At 35.5% G+C, this 22,921-nt stretch overlaps 2 protein-coding genes across 4 annotated transcripts in view; both read right to left on the bottom strand.

The window, feature by feature from the left end:
• mgat5 (alpha-1,6-mannosylglycoprotein 6-beta-N-acetylglucosaminyltransferase) overlaps nucleotides 1-6,849 on the bottom strand; it is a 77,695-nt gene extending 70,846 nt beyond the window's left edge. The window contains exon 1 of the mRNA XM_073836603.1: nucleotides 6,727-6,849. The gene's annotated coding sequence lies outside the window, so the exon portion shown is untranslated. The remainder of the gene's footprint in view (nucleotides 1-6,726) is intronic.
• A 13,980-nt stretch (nucleotides 6,850-20,829) lies between these two features.
• The window catches only part of col4a6 (collagen, type IV, alpha 6), a 133,641-nt gene continuing 131,549 nt past the window's right edge, over nucleotides 20,830-22,921 (bottom strand). For all 3 annotated transcript variants that reach the window (XM_073835986.1, XM_073835985.1, XM_073835987.1), the window contains one exon: nucleotides 20,830-22,418. In XM_073835986.1, the coding sequence (XP_073692087.1) occupies nucleotides 22,158-22,418 (261 nt within the window). In that variant the 3' untranslated portion in view covers nucleotides 20,830-22,157. The remainder of the gene's footprint in view (nucleotides 22,419-22,921) is intronic.

Genomic DNA, 22,921 nt, shown 5'->3' with positions numbered 1-22,921 from the left:
ACCTCATGAAGGGGACTGATTCATTCTGATTGGATTGCCCCTTTAAAACACTTCAAACTTGAAGTGAAACAGACTATCTTCTGTTACCTGGAAGAGAGTCGCTATTTATACCATTCGCACTCATGCCCAACGCAACCCACATCCGTTCCACAAATTAACTCATATAAAGCTTCTCTTATACAGGCTCAAGAGGTCTAAACATAAAGAACGCCTACAGTAAACAGGGTGGAAAAGCAGCCAGGGTAGCAGAGCGATGGCCAAGGTCAACGGCTATTCAGTGATACCACAGATTAAAGTCTTGATTTACAATGCACTGACGCTCTATTTACAGACCATCACATGTGAGATCGAGCGCAACCCAGGAACAGGAAGTTATAAAGATATGTATGGCAATAAAACACTTTTAAAACATTTCTGAGCTTGTTGCAACATAGACATTTCGCCAGTTTATCGGTTTCTCCATCCTGTGAATTCAGTTCAGTTTCATCAGGGAGTTTGGTTTTCTGAGGAAAGCTATGACTAGCAATTAGCTTGAATCAATTTGACAAACTGAGTGAAAGAACATTCGCTTTGACGCGTTTGGTTAAAGCAGCTCGTTCACGTCTTTGTACAGATATCAGAAGGATCCCAGTGTAAGGAACAAGTGGATAGTTTATTTCTGAAGATTGTTCGGACTTCGGAGCATGTTGTTTTGTAAACAAGGCACATTATCATGGAGAGTTCACAAAACGATACTAGATCTGACTACAGCTGCATCACAAAGCTGCATTTTTTTTGTGTGCAAAAACCTCAAGGAAAAAATCCATGACTTCAACATAGTATCTCAACAACGATAAAAAAGTATTGATAAGTATGCACTAAAAACGAAAGCGCCCAAACAAAGACGTTTGAAAAGAATCTGTCAGACTTTCTGTGCTGGGATAAAAGGCTAAACGCATCGATATTATCCAATATTGTGGATTTTGATGGACTTTATCACTTCAGGAAGCATTATTATGAATTATGGACTCATATTTTAGTCAAAAGCGATGGAACAAAGTTAAAACGTCACGTATTAAATTAAAGGCCAATACGGACATGAATGATACGGCATAATTAAAGGGGTCAAGACATGAGAAATCAAATTTGCCTTGATCTTTTGGCACATAAGAGGTCTTTATACCATTAAAACACCCTGCAAGGTTTATAGCTTCAAACGTTCTCCTCATTATAAATCAAGCATTTATTTAATCAAACCAAAAATGGCTCGTTCGGATGCTAAGCAAATTCTGATTGGACGCGCTTGAGTGAATTGGACGAATTGAGTTTAAGATAGGGCTGGGCGATATGCCTGAAAACTATTTCACGATATCAGTGTTTCATATCGGTCGATATCGATAATTATTGATTTTTTTTATGACTCATTTAAAATAAGGACCAGGAGAAAAATATATTACATTCAAACATTTTTATTTTAAACTTAACCTTCCTCTGATCATAATCCCCTCAGTTATTAAGACAGAAATGTCAACAACCATGGAAAACTCAAATAATTAAAATGTAAACATAAGTCTAAAGTCACAATTTCATTGTCGATGAAGTGAATGGTCAAGCTAATGTATGGCCCAGAAGTACTGCTTGACCACAGGTCAGAGGTGGTTGTTGCAAAGTACTTGGCTGATAATATTTATTTCTGCACAGATTGCTGGTTGCCAGTAGCCAACGTTACATCTTTCCCGGTACTTTAGCCTACTTTGTGTAATAACGAAAACATTTATTTCAGTGAAAAAATAAGTCCAAAACTTTCAACATTTTGAACAATAGGGCCCTACAATCTTTTGCTTTTTTCAGAAATTTTTGTTTTAATTTTTCTGATAATCAAATGAAAGCAAAATCACTGATTTATTTTTAAAAATAAAGATAATAGGAGCTTTACTGTTAAAATTAATACATAGGAGAAAAATTATATACAGTTATAAAAAGGTTTAATAATAATAGTATTTTCTCAACAATTAAGTGGTGACTCTTTTTATTTTATTTTTTATTTTTTATCATATATATTGTTTTATGTAAATTATTTAAATGTAAACATATAAACACCTACATTTATACTGTACAAACAAAGTAATACAAGACTAATATTGTTCTGTTACATGTTAAACCGTACTTTTATTTTGACAGGTTGCCATGAAGTTTCAGTGTGTAATACAGTATGAATGATGCTAGTTTCACTAATGAAACGGTAAAAATGACAAAAAGTGACAATCACAGCAGCTTTGGAGATGTATTTATTGGAGTTTGTCTGTTCATGTGAGATGCAAAGGCCAAAAATTAGCGTCACGTGTGCAGTATGCGTGTAGTGAAAATAAAACGCGTCTCCTCCATTCATACATATAGAGGCAAACGGAACACGCAGGATTCATATTGAAACGGTCTTTTTGCATTTCAGTTTTCACAGACACTAGTCCATATCGCGATCGGAATGAATTAACAGGCCAACTTTTGATTTATTGATCCAAAAATCGACGAATTCCGCGGCATTCCGCCCTATAGTAAAGTCCGTTTTTATGAATGGAGTCCGCGATCCCGTCTGTGAGGAGACATTGTAAACGCGCGATCATGTAGAGACAGAAATGACATGCCGTCGTGTAAATAAGATTAATAACATAAGGCTATTTAGTTTGTTTAATACAACAACAAGGACCCGTTCTGTAGGAAAGATAACCTTTACTTCTATTGTGATCTGGCGCTATATAGAAAATAAAATTAACTGGACGTTAAAGGGGGGCTGGGCGGCCGACGAAGAATACAAAATATCGAACGTTTTATCGAACATATTTTTTATTGATATCGATCTCTTGTCTATCGCGATATATATCGTTATCGTTTTATCGCCCAGCCCTAGTTTAAGATCATTCGCTTTGTCGCGTTTGGTTAAAGCAGCTCGTTCACGTCTTTGTACTAGGGTTGGGCATCTAAGGTATAATGCCGATCCGATACGCATCTCGATGCAAAGTATCCGATCCGATATATTAACGATACATTTGTGACATATTGCGATGCAATACGATACGATTCACACCCATATCACGATACGATGCGATAATTCAGCACTAACTAATTAGATCAAGTTTATGTGATGATGTGAAAGAGGATGCGGCGCCATTGAATGAGTTTGATTATTTATTAACCAAGTTAAACCAAGACTTTTTGATTATATATATATGTATGTGTGTGTGTGTGTGTGTGTGTGTGTGTGTGTGTGTGTGTGTAAATATATATATACAGATTTAAAGCTCCTGAATTCTTTAATTCAGACATTCTAAACAACTACAGAGTACTTTTTCTAAAGTAAGTGAACCTGCCAAACAGAACAACAGGGAGATGCCAAAATACCACTCACTAAACCTGTCCATTTGAACTGGACTGACCGAATATCTACTGTTTGTATCCATTATAAAATGAACATACAAATGAAAAATACAGCAAATACATACTATATCTGTTGATGCTGGTGCTCATATGTGCATAAACACCACTGACCCTTACAAGACCCACCTCTATGGGTGAGCATCCATTATAAAACACTCACATTTCATTTTGACAACTATGCAAATATTTTGACAACTATGCAAATATTTAGAAATTTCACACAAAAATACTATGGATCAGAGCTCCGAAAGCATGACTAGTTCATGAATCAACAGCGGACTTATGCGTGCCTAGACTCCGATATGCAAGAGTGTCATTGTTACTATTACTCTGATCGTCTTTACTTTTACAGTAGTGCGAGGGTTTGTTTCATGCAGTCAAGAGATGAAGCAGAGACCCGTTTCTCCGCGGGGGTACAGGTTACTTTTATGTGGGCTTTTGCTGGTGGGAGTGGGACAAAATAACATACATTTCTGCAGGAGCGGGAAGGAGCGGGACTAAAAAATCAGTCCCTTGCACCTTGCAGGTCTCTGATGATGTTTGCGTGCCGCGGTTGAAAGTTTTGAGCCGCCGTTCAATCTGTATTTAACAGTGCGATGAGGCTTGCTGCGCCAAGTCCAAAGCAATCAATCACAGAACACGAAAGAGGCCGTGCTTTGACCATTTTAGGATAAAATTTAAATTAATTTTAAGCCATCTTGCAGGCCACCGGTTGAGAATCCCTGCTCTGTGACTTTCTGGACACGCCGCGTTCTCTGTAGTGTTGTGATAGGCTGCTGCATTCACGCAGCAGTGAAGGGAGACGTGCTTGAGAAACAGTTCAGAGGGGAGAAAACAATCTAACAATATTTTCCACTTTCTAAACAATAAATATATTGCATGTCTACTAATAATTATAAAGAAATAAATCGAGATTTAACGATGCAGATATGTTAGAAACGATGCATCGCGATACAAATGCCAATTTGTATCCGATGCGCACTTTTTAAACCGATGCATCGCATCGTTAACTTTTTAAACCGATGCACCGAGCGAATCGGGGAATCTTCCCATCCCTACTTTGTACAGATATCAGAAGGATCCCAGTGTAAGGAACAAGTAGATAGTTTATTTTTGAAGATTGTGTGGAGAGTTCACAAAGCGATACTAGATCTGACTGCAGCTGCATCACAAACGGTAAGTAAATTATCTCATAAAGCTTTGTCTGGAAATTACTGTTTAAAGGAGAACTCCGGTGTGATATTGACCTAAAGTGTATTGAATCATGATACCGAGTGTGAACGTACCTTGCATATTTCATCTCGGTTTGTGTCCAGCTGTCCGAAATCTGGGGTCAGTTAGCCGATGCTCACAACAGCTTGTCAATGAAAGTCAATCGGGCATCGAAGGAGCCATGTAAATAAATCACTGTTTTACACCATTTACGAGGCACAAAGTAGCTCCACACTTCATCGGTAGACTTCCTAGGGCCCTGACATTTAAAACGAGACATTGAGAACTCAGAAAAAGCACCGGTAGTTAATTTACAAGAAGATTTATACAGACATCTTCCACCAGGAACAGAGCAGTCGCCGCCATCTTAAATGTAGTCACGATAAGTCGAGTGTCGAGTACGAAGGAAACTACAACCTGATACGTTGATAACCTGATAAATTCATTGGTGCTCCACACTCGATTTATCGTGACTACATTTAAGATGGCGGCGACTGCTCTGTTCCTGGTGGAAGATGTCTGTATAAATCTTCTTGTAAATAAACTACCGGTGCTTTTTCTGAGTTCTCAATGTCTCGTTTTAAATGTCAGGGCCCTAGGAAGTCTACTGATGAAGTGTGGAGCTACTTTGTGCCTCGTAAATGGTGTAAAACAGTGATTTATTTACATGGCTCCTTCGATGCCCGATTGACTTTCATTGACAAGCTGTTGTGAGCATCGGCTAACTGACCCCAGATTTCGGACAGCTGGACACAAACCGAGATGAAATATGCAAGGTACGTTCACACTCGGTATCATGATTCAATACACTTTAGGTCAATATCACACCGGAGTTCTCCTTTAAGTTTGAATAAATACGTCAAAACACTCACAAGCAATAGCAAGGGGGCGGGGCATTAATACTGTTTCATGTGTAATGGCGTTAGCCAATCATAACAGTGGCCAATTACTAACAAGCCTTAAAAGGACCCATCCCTTAAAACAGCTTGTTTTAGACTGAGGGTCAGAATGAGGGTTGAAAATACCAATTTTGAATTTTTCCACATATTTATTTGTTTTTTTTTTTTGGGGGGGGGGGGGGGGGGGTTGTGCAAAAACCTCAAGGAAAAATCCATGACATCAACTAAAACTTTCACAAAGTATCTATAAAAAAGTATTGATAAGTATGCGCTAACAACGAAAGCACTCAAACGTAGACCGTTTGAAAAGAATCTGTCAGACTTTCTGTGCTGGGATAAAAGGCTAAACGCATCAATATTACAGTTATAAAACACTGCACACATTATTAAATTATGCATTGTTCAGTGAACCCCAAAGACGGTGATATACGATGCAGGAGCCAGTTATTCTTCATAACTGACAATATGACATCTTAAAAACCTCTTTAATGAATTACGCTCTGAACTGTGGTCTACAGACTTTATCTGTCGGTACTTCTGGGACTCAACCCAAAAACCTTCTGTTCATCACCTCTACACTACTAGACCAAACTACTCCATAATAACTACACCAAGCAGACCAAATGTAGCTTAATGGTTAAAGGCCTTGGCTGGCAAGCCAAAGGTTGTAGGTTTGAACCCTATAAGGTTGAGCCGATCACCACTGTTACCCTTGAGAAACACACTTAACCTCAGGCTACTCTATAATACACATCTGAAGAAGTGCTGATAACATGACATAGGCTACTGGTAGAATTTCATTCCATGGAACAAAGTAGTTATATACAAACACCACATATTATGAACTATAGTGGCTATTTAAACATTTATCTTTGTAATAGCATGGTATTCTAAAAGTACCTTGGAATATGTCACATGCATTTCAATACGATGGTAACGTTATACATCAAAGTACGACTGTCTTACCAGCACTTTAAGACCGAAGAGCCACATTATGTTGCATTAAGGCTTGTATCTGTAAATGTATACTCAAATCAAGGATTAAACACCTAATGCGTTTGTGATCGATAGATCTGAGTGTCTAAATAACAGAAATAAAGCCGTATAACACATATGCGCTTGTTCCGCAGTGGACTGCAGCGCACCAAACGCGCCCCGCTTTCATTTCGTCCGCTTTCAGAAGGCAAAGGAAACAAACACTAACCTGATTAAAGATTTAAGGTGGTGATATAGATGTTAAAGGCTGTAGATAAGCCGGCTGTGATCGGCGTCGGTGTGGTTCCAGGCACCTGACAACGGTCGGTGTGTTTCGTTTCGCTGTCTGATCACATTCAACACAAAGAGCGTCGAGACGCACAGCAGAGCGCAGGGAGCGGGGCGATTTTACCAAGGTCTTTGAAAAGCGTAGAACGACTCCACACAGCGCTCTCGAAGGGTCCCTAATTTTGTAGATCGTCACAGGTGTGGGTTTTTTAAATAATTGGTTACATTTTTGTATTAATTGATCAAATTACCTTAGTCGTACAAAATAAGACACTAAAACGAAAGTTGAAATGTTAAAGAATGTCTTTTCCGTTTGATAACAATCAAGTGATTAAAAAATACCTAAAAAATGACAAGTTCCCAATAATAAAAATGTCATTTTCAGGTGATATTCAGGCGGATATCAATATTTTTAACAATATCGATTCTGTCAGAAACCATCAACCGTTAAGTTTACATTGGAAAAGTGGTTCATCTTTTAATCTTTGCAATAAGTCACTCTCTAAAGGTCCACTGAAGTGCTTTGAAACACGCAGGATTATTCTGTTGTATATAATTTCAACTGAAACAGGAAGACAGGGTGGCATATATCTAGCAGCCCCGTCCTCTTTTTAAAATAGCCAATAGCCTTTAATTTATATACTGTTGAGCTCGGTAAAGTCACATTTGACAGCGTATGACAGCCACAATCTATATATAAAATAGGGTATATGTCGAATGTCACAGGACCAAACAGGTAAAACAGGTCTCACTGCTTCCGCTTGTTGGAGAACGTGTTAATAGCCGTAATAAGTAATGGCCATATCGATGGACTTTAAAGGTAATCAGTTAAACGAGCTAGCTGTTTTTATGGATGTTTTATTCAATATTTATATGTAAATGTTAGTGAAAAGAATACAAATTAAAAAAAACTTTTATATATCAATCCACATATGTGATTGACATTGGTTATGATCATCTTTAGTGTCTACTTTGAAGGCATCTTGAGTAAATTAGCTTCATATTTTAAGGAGGCATATGCAAAAGGCTTCAGCATCTATTTATAGTGTAAGGGGCGGGATGCGTCGGATTCTAGAGACCATTTGATTGGGCAGAAAGATTAATGAGAAGCTGAAGTGCAGGGTGATGTCATCAAAATCATTAATCCATATTGTTGAAAGTTAGAGACTATATGTGACCCTGGACCACAAAACCAATCTTAAATTGCACAGGTATATTTGTAGCAATAGCCAACAATACATTGTATGGGTCAAAATGATCAAATTTTTTTTATGCCAAAAATCATTACGATATTAAGTAAAGATCATGTTCCATGAAGATATTTTGTACATTTCCTAGTGTAAATATATGTTAAAACTTAATTTTTGATTAGTATTACGTATTGCTAAGAACTTCATTTAGACAAATTGAACCCTCAGATTCCAGATTTTCAATCTTTGCCAAATATTGTCTTATCCTAACAAATCATATATCAATAAAAAGCTTATTTATTCAGCTTTCAGATAGAATCTCTATATAGATAATACATATAAATCTCAATTAAAAAAAAAAAAAAGACCCTCATGACTGGTTTTGTGGTCCAGGGTCACATATAAGCTTTGAATGCTTATATTTTCTAAATGTGAGTTTTGTCATTGTTTTGGAGCACACTATCTTACAGATAATCTTGAGGCTAACATATTCATACTAAAAGCCAGAAAACGACCATTTTGATTCCACGGGCACTTTAAGAATGTATTTTCCATTTCATAACAACCATGACTGAAAAAATGTCTTTAGACTACAAATTCACAACAATAAGGCCCGGTTTCACATTCATGGTTTAGACTAAGCCAGGATTAGGCCATAGATCAATTAGAACATTTAAGTAATTTTTATAAACATACTTAGAAAAAAACATTACTGCTGTGCATTTTGAGACAAAGCAAAGGCACTGATATAGTTTAAGATCAATCAGTGCAATTTTATTTCAGTTGAAACAGCCCAGACTTACATTTTTGTCTAGAACTATGCTTAAGCCATGTGAAACCGGGGGTATACGTGTTATGTTCAGACGACATTCATTTTTTAACGATATCGATTCTGTCAGAAACAGTCAACCAAAGATTTGATTAATTTTGCACTTAAGTGGCTGAATCGCGAATGAAAGATTCATTTGAGTCGAATCTTTGCAATGAATCACTCTTAAAAAATTATTTTGTCTAATAATAGACTAGGACTAATCCGGTCGTCGAGTTCAACTCACTAGTCAACCGCCCACTTGAGGTTAAATATCGGTTTGTTACTCAAACAAATCTAGTGTTTTTACTTTTGAAAACTTGAAATATAGTCAAAAGGACTGCTTTTAAGGTGATTTTGTGGATGTTACATCTTAAGCCACGTCGTTAAATGACATTATGTATTCCGCAAAATGAACAAGTCGCCCCAGGTAAAAAAAAGTGCACTAAAATACACTTTATTTAAGGATACTTAGTACACTTTTCAGTAATGTACTAAAAGTGCTCTATTTTTGCGCACTAATTTTGTACTTATTGTACTAAAAAATAGTATTAAGTATATTTTAAGATAAACTTAATACCATCTAAGTGTACTCAACTGTGCTATTTTGAGACACCATGAAATTGAACTAAAATGTGCTTTTAACATACTATATCTGTATTTTAAAAAACAGATTTAGTTACAACTAGAAGTACACTTGAACCCTCATTTTGAACATTTATAAATATATTTATGACTAATTTAATGTATAACAATAATATATTAAAAGAATATACAAATTGTGAAAAAAATGTGCTAAACTACAATTTAAGTACACGTAGTGCACTTCTCTAATGTACTTAAAGTGCTCTATTTTCGCGCACTAATTTTGTACTTATTGTACTAAAAAATAGTATTAAGTATATTTTAAGATAAACTTAATACCATCTAAGTGTATTCAACTGTGCTATTTTGAGACACCATGAAGATGAACTAAAATGTGCTTTTAACATACTATCTCAGCATTTCCAAAAAATGTATTTTGTTACCACTTATAATAGAATTGAAACATATTTCCTAAACCTTTAAATATACTAATTAAACATAAAAAATAAACTTATTGATTATTTAAAATACATGAATAATATATAACAAATGTATACAAAGCATATTTATAATGTATTGGCCACATATTTTTTTAATAAAAAATACACTTGTTGATTATTTAAAATACACAAATAATATTTAATAAATGTATACAAAGCGTATTTATAATGTATTTTTTATTAATAAAAATATGTGGGCAATACATTATAAATACGCTTTGTATACATTTATGATATATTATTCATATATTTTAATTAATTAGTGTATTATAATGAATAAAAATGTGTGGGCAATACATTATAAATACGTTGTCACGAAGCGTGTAGGAAAGCACGAAACAACGTCTTCAATAAAAAGTCTTCAATAAATCCTCAGGCAGAGTAACGATAGACAGGAATGGCTGGAGAAGATGTGCACACAACGAAGGAACATAGGTGTAATGCTTGTAGCCAGACAAAGAAGCATTGGAAATCAAACAAACTTATAAAGGGGAGATAATTACAACAACAGGTGGAGGAGATCACACTAATGAGCAGGAAGACCAAAAAAGGGCATGGGAGAAACCAAACAGACAATCTAACGGGGGAAACACTGGGAAAAACCAAGGCAAACAGTCCAAGGGCGTGGCATACGCTTCGTACACATTTATCATATATTATTCATGTAGGCTATTTTAAATAATCAACAAGTGTATTTTTTTATTAATAAAAATATGTTGGCAATACATTATAAATACGCTTTGTATACATTTGTTATATATTATTAATGTATTTTAAATAATCAATAAGTTTATTTTTATGTGTAGTTAGTATATTTAAAGGTTTATGAAATATGTTTCAATTCTATTTTAAGTGGTAACAAAATACATTTTTGGAAATGCTGAGATAGTATGTTAAAAGCACATTTTAGTTCATCTTCATGGTGTCTCAAAATAGCACAGTTGAATACACTTAGATGGTATTAAGCTTATCTTAAAATATACTTAATACTATTTTTTAGTACATTAAGTACAAAATTAGTGTGCGAAAATAGAGCACTTTTAGTACAGTACTAAAAAGTATACTTGCTGTACTTAAAATGTATTTTAGCACTTTTTTTACACTTTGTATTTTTTTAACATATTACTATTATACTTTAAACTATTCTTAAATATATTTGTAAATGTTTAAAATGAGGGTTCAAGTGTACTTCTAGTTGTAACTAAATATATTTTTTAAAATACAGATATAGTATGTTAAAAGCACATTTTAGTTCAATTTCAGGGTGTCTCAAAATAGCACAGTTAAGTACACTTAGATGGTATTAAGTTTATCTTAACATAAACTTAATACTATTTTTTAGTACAATAAGTACAAAATTAGTGTGCGAAAATAGAGCACTTTTAGTACATTACTGAAAAGCGTACTAAGTATACTTACATTAAAGTGTATTTTAGTGCACTTTTTTTACCTGGGTAAATAAAGTGTGTTTTAGTGCACTTTTTATTTTTATTTTTTTTACCTGGGGGGACCTCAAGGCAATAACGTTTTGTTAGAATTACCACACTCAAAATCAGTTTAAGTGTTAGTGCTAATAATGCATTCATATTAAGTGTACTTAAGTACAACTTTTGAGAATTTGGACTTCTACTATAATACATTACGAATAGATTTTTAATAAAATCCATTTAATGTAAACTTAAAATTACCACACTCAAAATCAATTTAAGTGTTAATGCTTATAATGCATTCATCTTAAGTGTACTTAAGTACAACTTTTGAGAAAATCTACTTCTACTACAATACATTACTAATAGATTTTTTATATATTGACTTATTTTAAACTTAGGATTAGTAAGTAAACAGTCAATGTTTAAAGCATTTAAAGCATACTTTTGAAAAACACACTAATAAAACTCTTTTGTATGTTTTTTCTGTAGTATACTTTATTTTAGTACACTAAAAATTTATTTAAGTATTACTGGTATTTAGTATACTTTTTTCAAGTGTACTAAAGTCCTACTGAAGTATAAACATACTTTTAATTAGTATATTTATAGTGTATAAACATCACACTTTTATTTAACACAAAAAATAACAAAGTACTAAAAATGTATTTGCGGGTATTTAAGTGTATTTTCATTGCATTTAAGTATATTATTTTTTCACCTGGGGCACGGGGCTGTAACGACAACGCGAGGGTGAGTAAACGTTAACTAAATCTGATTTAATGTTGGTTTCGACATATTTAGGGTAGAATACAAAGTGTTGGTGTATTCTGCCATCTATTGGAGATTCAATGAACTTGCAGTTCAGAAACTTGGTTCGTCGACGTTGACCTTCAAATATGATGATTAAATCAGTCTTGTGAAACCTTGTAAAAGTAAACAGAGCAAAATTCGCTTAAAATACAACACTATGCCGACTGATTACTTCAGGGATTTGTTAACATTACTCATTGCAAAACCACAACTAACTTTCTTCTGTGGAACGCCATGTTTTGGTTAAACGTAATGAGGTGAGTAAACCGTGATTGAATATTCATTTTGGCGTGAAATTACGTTTGGAGTCCATTTAACACTGTATTTTGGGCTTCAAATGAGGCCAGAACGTACATCCATGCTTTGACATTAAATTCAAGCTGAAGGGCTGCTCCGAGAGAAATCCAACTGAACAGAAGTGCCTTTGAAAAAAGAAAACTATTCAAAAGAACATTGATACTAAAGTACTTCATGGTCCAATAGTTCAGTCTTTTCTTCACAAATGCATAGTGGATGTGCAGCGTTCCTTGTCGAATGTCATAACACAAGGACAAAAGTTTACAGACATAAAAGAGGTTTGCTGAGGGAAACTAAACTCTTGTTCTTTCCTCTCTATTCATCTATCTATATTTCTGTTCCTCTCTGACTTTCTTTCAGCATGAATAACCACTCTTATATATATATATATATATATATATATATATATATATATATATATATATATATATATATATATTAGTCTTCCTCCTACTCTTAACAGGTGACCATCTTGACAAGTTCGGCGAAAGCATAATTACACATTTCACTGGAAATTACAGCCCCATTCCCAGACATCCCATAATTCTGTGTGCAGTGCATTTAGAGGGCGTCTCAGAGCAAATCCTCAACATGAATCCATTACTTGAACAAGTTCGCACAAGGCTGCATGTCATAATTTCATGTATATTACAATCAGATATGTAAAATACGGAAATTGCCTTTGAACTCTTGTTCTCCTGCTCTAGCTAAATTCTCCTCTGTACATTCGGTGGTTTCTGATCAGTGTGCATGTCTTCAAAGTGTGTCTGTGTGTCTCAGATAAGCTTCCTGCATTGTTTACAGTGAGGAATGATAGAACTGGGCCATTTTTAGTGGGTTTGTTGCTATGGAAATGGACAGCGAGCACTTGGGTGACTCTACGAGTCGAGCAGATTGTGCACACTTGCACCTTTGCATGGTAAGAGGTCTCATAAAAATTTTCCTGAGGGTCATCTTAAAGTCTGAATATCCTAATTCTGGCCAAAAAGTAACACAAGTTCTCTTTAATTACACAGATTATTCACATTTGAGGGCTAAAATTACATTTAATTAACACAATTTAATTCAATCTCTCCTCCTGGGCTTTCTCTTGACTCACTGAACACCTCTGAGGAGCAATTTACTGCTCATAGGGTGTTCTTTTAGTGCTCAGGAGACTTAATGAAGTTCAAAGTATCAGCTTTGTTTTTTGTCCAAAAGGCCTCAGGAGAAATAAAATTGATGACAGACAGTATGCTATAAAACTGACATGGACAGCATAATATTTGGTCTTGGAAGAACTTCATGAGAAGTGTTTGAAATATGTCTGATGAAACTTGACTCATGTAGGTCTTTATCTCAGGAGAAACGTCTAAAGAGTAGAATTTACCGTAAGTAAACTCTCCATTTGCTCTCCATTTAATCTAATTTCAATGTTTGAGGATATTGAAGAGATCTAATTTTTTGTTTTTGCTCCCTGCAGAGTGAGAAAATCAGCGCCAAATTAATAAAACATGAAAGTGTTATTGTTCAGGAGCTGCTCTCTTGTAGCCCAGGAGATGTAATGAAGATCTCATGTAAGTATCCACTTTGTTTTAGACGTTTCTCCTGAAATTCCTTTGTTATAGATCAAGCCAGTTTTTATGAGTTCATAGTGAGATATCTGACTTTTGATTGCAGAGAGGGTTTTTCTTAGAAGAAACATCTAAGATGCAAAAAACTTATGTGGAATTCTCCATTCGCTCTCCATTGAATTTTCGTCTATGAGAAACAACTGAGATATTAAGGAGATCATTCGTGTTTTCTTTTTGTTCCCTGCAGAGTGAGAAAATCTGCATCAAATTTTGGGAAACAATCCTTTTGTAGCTCAGGAAATGTAAGTATCCGTTTTGTTGTAGATGTTTTAGAGAAATAAAAATCGATCACATTATATATTATTGAGTTCCTAGTGGGATCTCTGACTTTTGATTGCAGACTGATACCTTGACAAATCTTGAGTTTTTTTCTGACACTCTACAGGTGTTATTCTTAGGAGAAACATCTAAGAAGAAGGAAACGTACACCGAATTCTCCATTTGCCCCCCATTTAATCTCCTTGCAGTTAAAAGCAACCATGGAAATGTTGAAGAGATCTCATTAATGTTTCATGAAGATGTAATGAAGATTAAATGTAAGCATCCTCTTCATTTCAGACATTTCTACTAAAGTTTATTTCCGGAAATTAGTTTTGAGTTCATAGTAAGATTTCTGACTTTATATTGTAGACTCTGCTAATCTGGAGCACAGTCTTAGATTTTTCTGGAACACTAGAATGGGTTTTTCTTAGATGAAACATCTAAGAAACAAGAAATGTATCTCTGTTTAATTTAATTTCAATCTATGAGATCAATTAAAGAGATCATTTATGTTTTTGTTCCCTGCAGAGTGAGAAAATCAGCATCAAATTAAAAATGAAACCGATGGTATTGCTCAAAAGCTGCTCTTTTGTAGGTCAGGAGATGTAAGTATCTGTTTCGGTTTGGATGTTTCACCTAAAATTCCTTTGGAGAAATAAAAATACTGTAGATCGAGATGACACTCTTCAGGTGTTAATCTTAGGAGAAACATCTAAGAAGCAGGAAGCTGAATTCCCCAGTTCTAACTCATGTTTCATGGAGATGTAATGAAGATTTCATGTAAGTATTATCTTTATCTTTAGATGTTTCTCCTAAAAAATTTTTTCAGAAAATCAGTTTTTAGAGTTCATAAGATCTGTGACTTTATAGTGTAGACTCTGGTAATCTAAGCATGGTCTGAGACGTTTCTGAAACACAATTTTTTTCTTAGAAAAAACATCCAGCAGACGCAAGAAGCTTGTGTGGAATTCTCGATTTGCTCTCCATTTACTGTTATTTAATTCTGTGAGAAGCTACTGAGATATTAAAGAGATCTCTTTCATGTTTTGTGTCCTGCAGAAGAGGGGTCTTTTCTTAGAAGAAACATCTAAGAAACAACAAACATCTGTGGAATTCTCAATTTGCTCTCCATTTTATCTTATTTCCATCTGAGAGAAGCTACTGAGATATTTCAAGGATTTTTTCATGATTTGTTTCCTGCAGAGTGAGAAAATCTGCATCAAATTAGGAATAAAGCAGAAAATGTTATTGCTGAGAAGCTGCTCTTTTGTAGATGTAGAAGATGTAAGAATCTGTTTTGCTTTTAGATGTTTCTCCTAAAATTCCTTTGGAGAAGTAGATCACATTAACAAATCTTGAGATTTTTCTGACACTCTTCAGGTGTTATTCTTAGGAGAAACATTTATGAAGCAGGAAGCTGAATTCTCCAGTTCTCATTCATGTTTCATGGAGATTGTAATGAAAAGTTCATATAAGTATCCCCTTTATTTTAGATGTTTCTCTTAAAATTTATTTTCGGAAAATCAGTTTTTAGAATTCATAATAAGATCTCTGACTTTATATTGTAGACTCTGAGATTTTTCTGACACTCTACAGGTGTTATTTTTAGAAGAAACATCTAAAAAGCAGGAAACTCTCAGATTTGATCTCCTTGCAGTTGAAGAGCAACACTTGAGATATTAAATGGATGTCATTTGTGCTTTTTCATTTCTGTGGGGCTGCAAACACAATCTTGAATGTTTATTAAGCAACCCTAAAAAAATAATAAAGCAAGTCCGGCGTGAAGTGGAAAATTTGACTCAGATCTTTAGGAGCGCTTTTGCTGGTTCCCATAACAACTCTTTTGTGAATATCATGGAAAGGGGAAAATATATGCAAGTGCCATGCTAACATTTCAGACACAATTGCGAAAAAAATGAATCATGAACTTGACATATTCCATTCCACAACCGCACTATATGTCGACAAATAAATAAATAAATAAATATAACATTTTAAGTAACAAAACTAAAAAAACACGAAAAAAAAACAATTTACAGTATAAAAATAAAAACTACTCTTTTTTAAATTTACAAATATTTAGCATTGCCTACTATTGATGTCACACCCCTGGACTTTTGAGTTGGTTTCACCCATCATTCTCCCCCGCTGTTTTGTGTAACGGAGCTGCGGTGAACACTGTGTTTGATTGTGATCGTGAAGTTTTAGTCTACTTTATTCTGCATAAATAATAATTTTTGGTGAAATATTGTTGTGTTGTTAATTGCCACAATCTCACCGATTACCAGCATGTACGCCGACTGTCAAATGTTTGATTTTCCAACTTTCCAGCTTGGACAATCACCGTGGATCCCAAGTGTCCGAGTTAACAAAACGGCGTTGCATGGCGTGGGTACAAGCAGTTAGACGGAAAAGCATTAGTTGACTAATATGTGCCCCAGCGTTGTTATGAAACCATGAATTAAGAAATTAATGCTGTCAAATCAGTTGCTCTCAAGGAATGTCATCCAACATAAACTTTTCTGTGTAAATATGTTCATGTATTGCGTGTATTTATATGTACGTACTAACGTTAGATCAACGTACTCCCAGTTCCGAGCTCTGATATACGGTGCGTTGTTTATGCAAGTGGTACATGGTGGAAAAATAGACTTTAGGACAATATAACGTTGCATTCAAATTAGTAATAATAAATGCGCTCAGACAGTTTTGCACGACTTGCCTGGAACGCGTGACTGGTGGTTTGAAGTCGTGATTTACGGGCTTTAAAATCTGCCTGGAACGCAGCATTAAACATGCATTATCTGTTTTGCAAATTGCATACCACGTTGCAGCAATAAATTGAAAAAAACACGAACATTTCTATATCCCTTTATTTGTGGATAACACACTGAGGTAAATGTGCACAGTTCACAGTAACATAAGAATCAACTAAATTGAAAAGTTCAGTTCCACTACTACTATAGTGCAAACACAACAGGTGTAAGATGTAACAGTGCTGTAAACTTTAAGTCTCAAGAACACAGGTAACAATGAAGTAGGTAAAACGGCAAATAACACTACAAAGTAGGAAAACACCACCTGGGAATGTTACGTGCCGGTAACTCATTTAGATCGTCCACCACTCTATATGCTCGTAAGGATCGAGCCGTTGATTATTTTTAGTTTTTCTAAATACCTCAGCTTTGACACTTCATTAAGCTTTTCTCGGTATGGAAGATTTAGCTTTTCCTTGGATCTGTGCATTGTTTTTTTCTTTCTTTTTAATAGTATAATACTGCATGTTGTAATACTGACGGCTGACGACGTTACATAAAACATGGCGGCAACTACCCATAATTCTAAGCGCAGTGACGTAGTTGGCCAAGCTCTATGACATCATTGCCTCTTAATGTTCTGAATACAGTAAGGGGCCGTTCACATGTAGCGTCTTTTGCGCGCTCAAATTCGTTATTTCAAATGTAAACGCGGTCGTATGGCAAGCCAAAAGGGTCAGAATTACGCTATAGATGAAACGCGTTTACATACAAAACGCCGTTAAATACGGCGTTTTAAACAGCATTAGCGCCGCAAAATACGCTGTTGTGACTATAAACGCCGTAAAAAACGCGCGAAAATATGTCAATGACGCCGTATTTTACTGCGTTTTAATGTGCAAGAAAAGCGCCGCTTTTTACGCCGTTCATTTTGTCATTTAACGCCGTAAAAAACGCCGTCTTGGTTGCGCAGAGCGCGCGTCACTTACGGCGCTTTGCTTATAGTATAATGAGTCACACCCATTGATTTCCACAGCCAGTAATATTGAACGGTTCTCATCCAATCAATGATGAACAGAACCAGACCAGACCAATTCAGCACAGATCATTTGTGGTAATCCAATTTGCATTAGTTATTTGCCATTAAATAAGCTGAAAAATCCAGTTTGCTTTAAAATGAACAAAAGAAGCTTAATTTTGAGCTGCAATCGAACATTAAATGATTGCACTTGCCAGCTTACAGAGAATACTGTATGAAGGTAAAACAGAGGCAACACTTGATTTGAACGTGAAAGCTTGTCATTATAATATTCCTATTTGTAAGTTGAAATTTGAACTGGCAGCTCTGATGTGAGAAGCTGAATATGCCGATTTGCACACACAGACAATGATCAAAACACCCGTGTTTTGATTGTGAATAGCTACAATTGTGTAAAATGACATCCAACAAAATGACAGACACAAATGTGTACGACATATCTGCATATTGCAGAGTAATATCGCTGTACCAGAACCGCTGAGAAAGAGTTGTGACATGCTTTGATCTCGTGCCACACGGTCATGTAGTTCATGGAGCTCTCAATAGTCCCAAAAACTCCGTGCTGTGAACATATTTGAATAAGATTAATCAGGACAGACGTTTGGCTGTGTTTGCAGCAATTTCTAGAAATTATTAACACATAATGTGCATTGATTTTGATTCTAAATAAAATGCTCCATATTTTGGATGGCCATTTTAAAGAAAATGTTTTTTAATATGCCTATTATTCCAGTGCAAAGAGGCAAATTGGAGGCATTTAGTGGCGAGAAAGAAAATACTCTTATGTAATGCCATGTTTTCACCACTAGATGCCCTAATGGCTTTTTAATAAATTCGTTAGCTCTAGTTGCTCAAAACAGTATTGCCGGTCATGACTGCTTCTATTTTTAATGCTTTGCTTTATGATTTACATTTAGGCATTATCAAGCACTCGATTTTTATACTTTTTTTAATTTTTGCATTTAAAAAGGTTCATTAATGACATCCCATGTTATTTTATGATACTCATATAAGCACAAGTGAATAGACAAGCAAATAAGGAAAGACAAGAAAATAAGGAATTTAACCCAATAAAGAAGTTTAAATTATATATTGTAAGGTGTGTAAGGCTATAGGGAAGGCTAAGCCTTCCCTATAGCCTTACACACCTTACAATATATAATTTAAACTTCTTTATTGGGTTAAATTCCTTATTTTCTTGTCTTTCCTTATTTGCTTGTCTATTCACTTGTGCTTATATGAGTATCATAAAATAACATGGGATGTCATTAATGAACCTTTTTAAATGCAAAAATTAAAAAAAGTATAAAAATCGAGTGCTTGATAATGCCTAAATGTAAATCATAAAGCAAAGCATTAAAAATAGAAGCAGTCATGACCGGCAATACTGTTTTGAGCAACTAGAGCTAAAGAATTTATTAAAAAGCCATTAGGGCATCTAGTGGTGAAAACATGGCATTACATAAGAGTATTTTCTTTCTCGCCACTAAATGCCTCCAATTTGCCTCTTTGCACTGGAATAATAGGCATATTAAAAAACATTTTCTTTAAAATGGCCATCCAAAATATGGAGCATTTTATTTAGAACCAAAATCAATGCACATTATGTGTTAATAATTTCTAGAAATTGCTGCAAACACAGCCAAACGTCTGTCCTGATTAATCTTATTCAAATATGTTCACAGCACGGAGTTTTTGGGACTATTGAGAGCTCCATGAACTACATGACCGTGTGGCAAAATAGATATAATGATAAGAATATAAATACAAATAGGAATATTATAATGACAAGCTTTCACGTTCAAATCAAGTGTTGCCTCTGTTTTACCTTCATACCATATTCTCTGTAAGCTGGCAAGTGCAATCATTTAATGTTCGATTGCAGCTCAAAATTAAGCTTCTTTTGTTCATTTTAAAGCAAACTGGATTTTTCAGCTTATTTAATGGCAAATAACTAATGCAAATTGGATTACCACAAATGATCTGTGCTGAATTGGTCTGGTCTGGTTCTGTTCATCATTGATTGGATGAGAACCGTTCGATATTACTGGCTATGGAAATCAATGGGTGTGACTCATTATACTATAAGCAAAGCGCCGTAAGTGACGCGCGCTCTGCGCAACCAAAACGGCGTTTTTTACGGCGTTAAATGACAAAATGAACGGCGTAAAAAGCGGCGCTTTTCTTGCACATTAAAACGCCGTAAAATACGGCGTCATTGACGTATTTTCGCGCGTTTTTTACGGCGTTTATAGTCACAACAGCGTATTTTGTGGCGCTAATGCTGTTTAAAACGCCGTATTTAACGGCGTTTTGTATGTAAACGCGTTTCATCTATAGCGTAATTCTGACCCTTTTGGCTTGCCATAGTCAGCCGCGCCTTCGATTTCAGCGTTGACGCTTGCGCCCCGTGTGAACACACCGGAACTCACCTTTTTTCAACTTCTGCCGCGAGCAACGCCAGTGAAGCGCCGCCGACGGAAGCGTCAGCCCAATCATGATCGCTCTATGTAAATACAGTAGCCAGGCGGCAGCCAATCACGTTCATCCTGTTCAAGAGCAGCAAACTGTCTAATTTAATTGGCTGACGCTGCTATGACCATGGCGTCAGTGCCAAACTTCAGCCACGCCTTCCGTCAAGCGTTGACGCTGACGCCCCGTGTGAACACACCTCACCGACCTCACAGAAGTGATTTTGACAGTCAATAAAGATTTAAAGTTTCACATCACAACTGTAAAGGTATAAAAGACGACATTTAAAAGTTTGAATACTTTATTTGAGAGGTTTCATACATGTACTCACTGTGAGCATTCAGATCAAACATTTACACCACTATATGAAATACTGGAAAATGTCATCCTCTCATTTAAAACGTTTAATGCTCTGTTATTAACATTTATCGGGTTCTGAAATTATACATCTCTCTTTTTAGTCTCACAGCAGTAAAAACATAAGCAAACTGCCCACTTGTGACAGCCAATCTTCACAAATGTACATTATTTTATTTTAGAAAATAACTAGGAACGTAAATGAGGAAATATTGTTAAATCTTCCCCTATTATTAAATGTACATATAATTTAATGCACATCTTTTTATCAAGGGGATGAAATGAATAAGCCATCATCTAACCACTTACAGACACATGATGAAATGTAACACAAATAGAAGAAAATGTAAAGCCTACTCAGGGCTACCAATGAGAGACTGAATGGCTTAGTGGTCATAGTGGTTATATATCAACCAATCTCTCTAAGAGACTGGCTAACTCAATGTACACCACAAATTAGACATTTTATAAAAAGAAAATTATGTTTTGAGTATAAAAATATTATACACATTTTTGGTCATGTAATGAATTACTTCGGCTGAAAACGTATACCTTAAAAGACCAAGATATGATCTGTAAGGTATACACCATCCTCATCATGTTTGAAAGAAAATGACTAGGTTAACTATTTGAATTTAGATCACCTGCATGTGAAAGAACATATTTTTTAAGTTCAGTGCAATTCATATAAGATATGTATGGGGTTAGACTAATCATTTCGAGTGACAACCATGAGGACAATCTTATTCATGAAGATTGCAAAGTGCTGGTTTGTCCATTTTGCTGAATGGTAAATAAGATCAGCGAACGGTTAACATGACTGTGAAGAAAGCACCAACACAGGCTACTGAAGTTAGAACATATACATGAAATGCAATATTGTTTCATCGCTGCATGGATTATTTTGAAAAATCAAGGTGAATTATTCCGTGCCATCCACTAGGAGTCTGGGACGCACTCTCTGAGGTAGCCGTGAATATGACCAACAATTTAAAAGAAAAAGCTTTAACACAAAACACAACGTAGTATATTTTCAACATAGCACCACTGTTGATAAACAGATAAAGAGTAAAATCTCTTTCTCCACTTCTTTTCATTCCAATCCCCTGACATTGACATTTACCATGGGCTCACCTTAGCCCTTCATACCACCACTGTTGGGCATCAAGGGCATGGAATCAAATCAGTTCATGTTCATCTCATCCACTCTTCTTCCAATCACTTTGTTAAAAGTCTGCAGTGCATCTACACAAGCTACAAGATCTTCATGCAGACTTGACAGCGACTGATGCGTGACCGATACTCATCTCCCTTCAGCGTCTCCTGGGCAGGACCCTGGACGAACTGTTCGTTCTGCTCAACTGTGGTCAACCAGAAACTGTACTTGTTGGCAAAGTAGTGGCAGGTGCCACGGGCACCATTGCACTCAATGAAGGGGGTGGCGCGGAAATCCTCCAGACAAGAACCGGGAGAAACCAATGACTGTCCGCCTCCTTCAGCTCCTGCAGCTGTGTGCTGAAGGACAAACATAAACATTGAAAAAGTTATATGTAAGGAGGAGACTAGAAAGTACAAAATGTATCCAAATCATTCTAAACAGTGCCTTGCGAATGTATTCATACCCCTTCATTTTTGTTCATGTTTTGTTATGTTGCAGAGTTAGTAGTTCACTTTCAGAACAAAAATGTACAGATAATGTACTCACCCCCTTGTCATCCAAGATGTTCATGTCTTTCTTTTTTCAGTCGTAAAGAAATGGTGTTTTTTGAGGAAAACATTTCAGGATTTCTCTCCATATAATGGACTTCTATGAAGGAAGGAAGGAAGAGGAGGAAATCGAGGAAGAAGGGTCTTATTTGGCAAAACAATCGGTTATTTTCTAAAAACATTTACAACTTTTTAATCTTAAATGCTTGTCTTGCCGAGCTAGACAAGACGAGCATTTGAGGTTAAAAAGTATATAAATTGTAATAATAATAATAAAAAAATAACCCATCGTTTTTCTAGATAAGACCCTT

The sequence above is a fragment of the Garra rufa genome, chromosome 3, assembly GCF_049309525.1.
Source record: "Garra rufa chromosome 3, GarRuf1.0, whole genome shotgun sequence".
NCBI classification, from domain to species: domain Eukaryota; kingdom Metazoa; phylum Chordata; class Actinopteri; order Cypriniformes; family Cyprinidae; genus Garra; species Garra rufa.
This window is presented reverse-complemented; position numbering and strand designations above follow the sequence as displayed.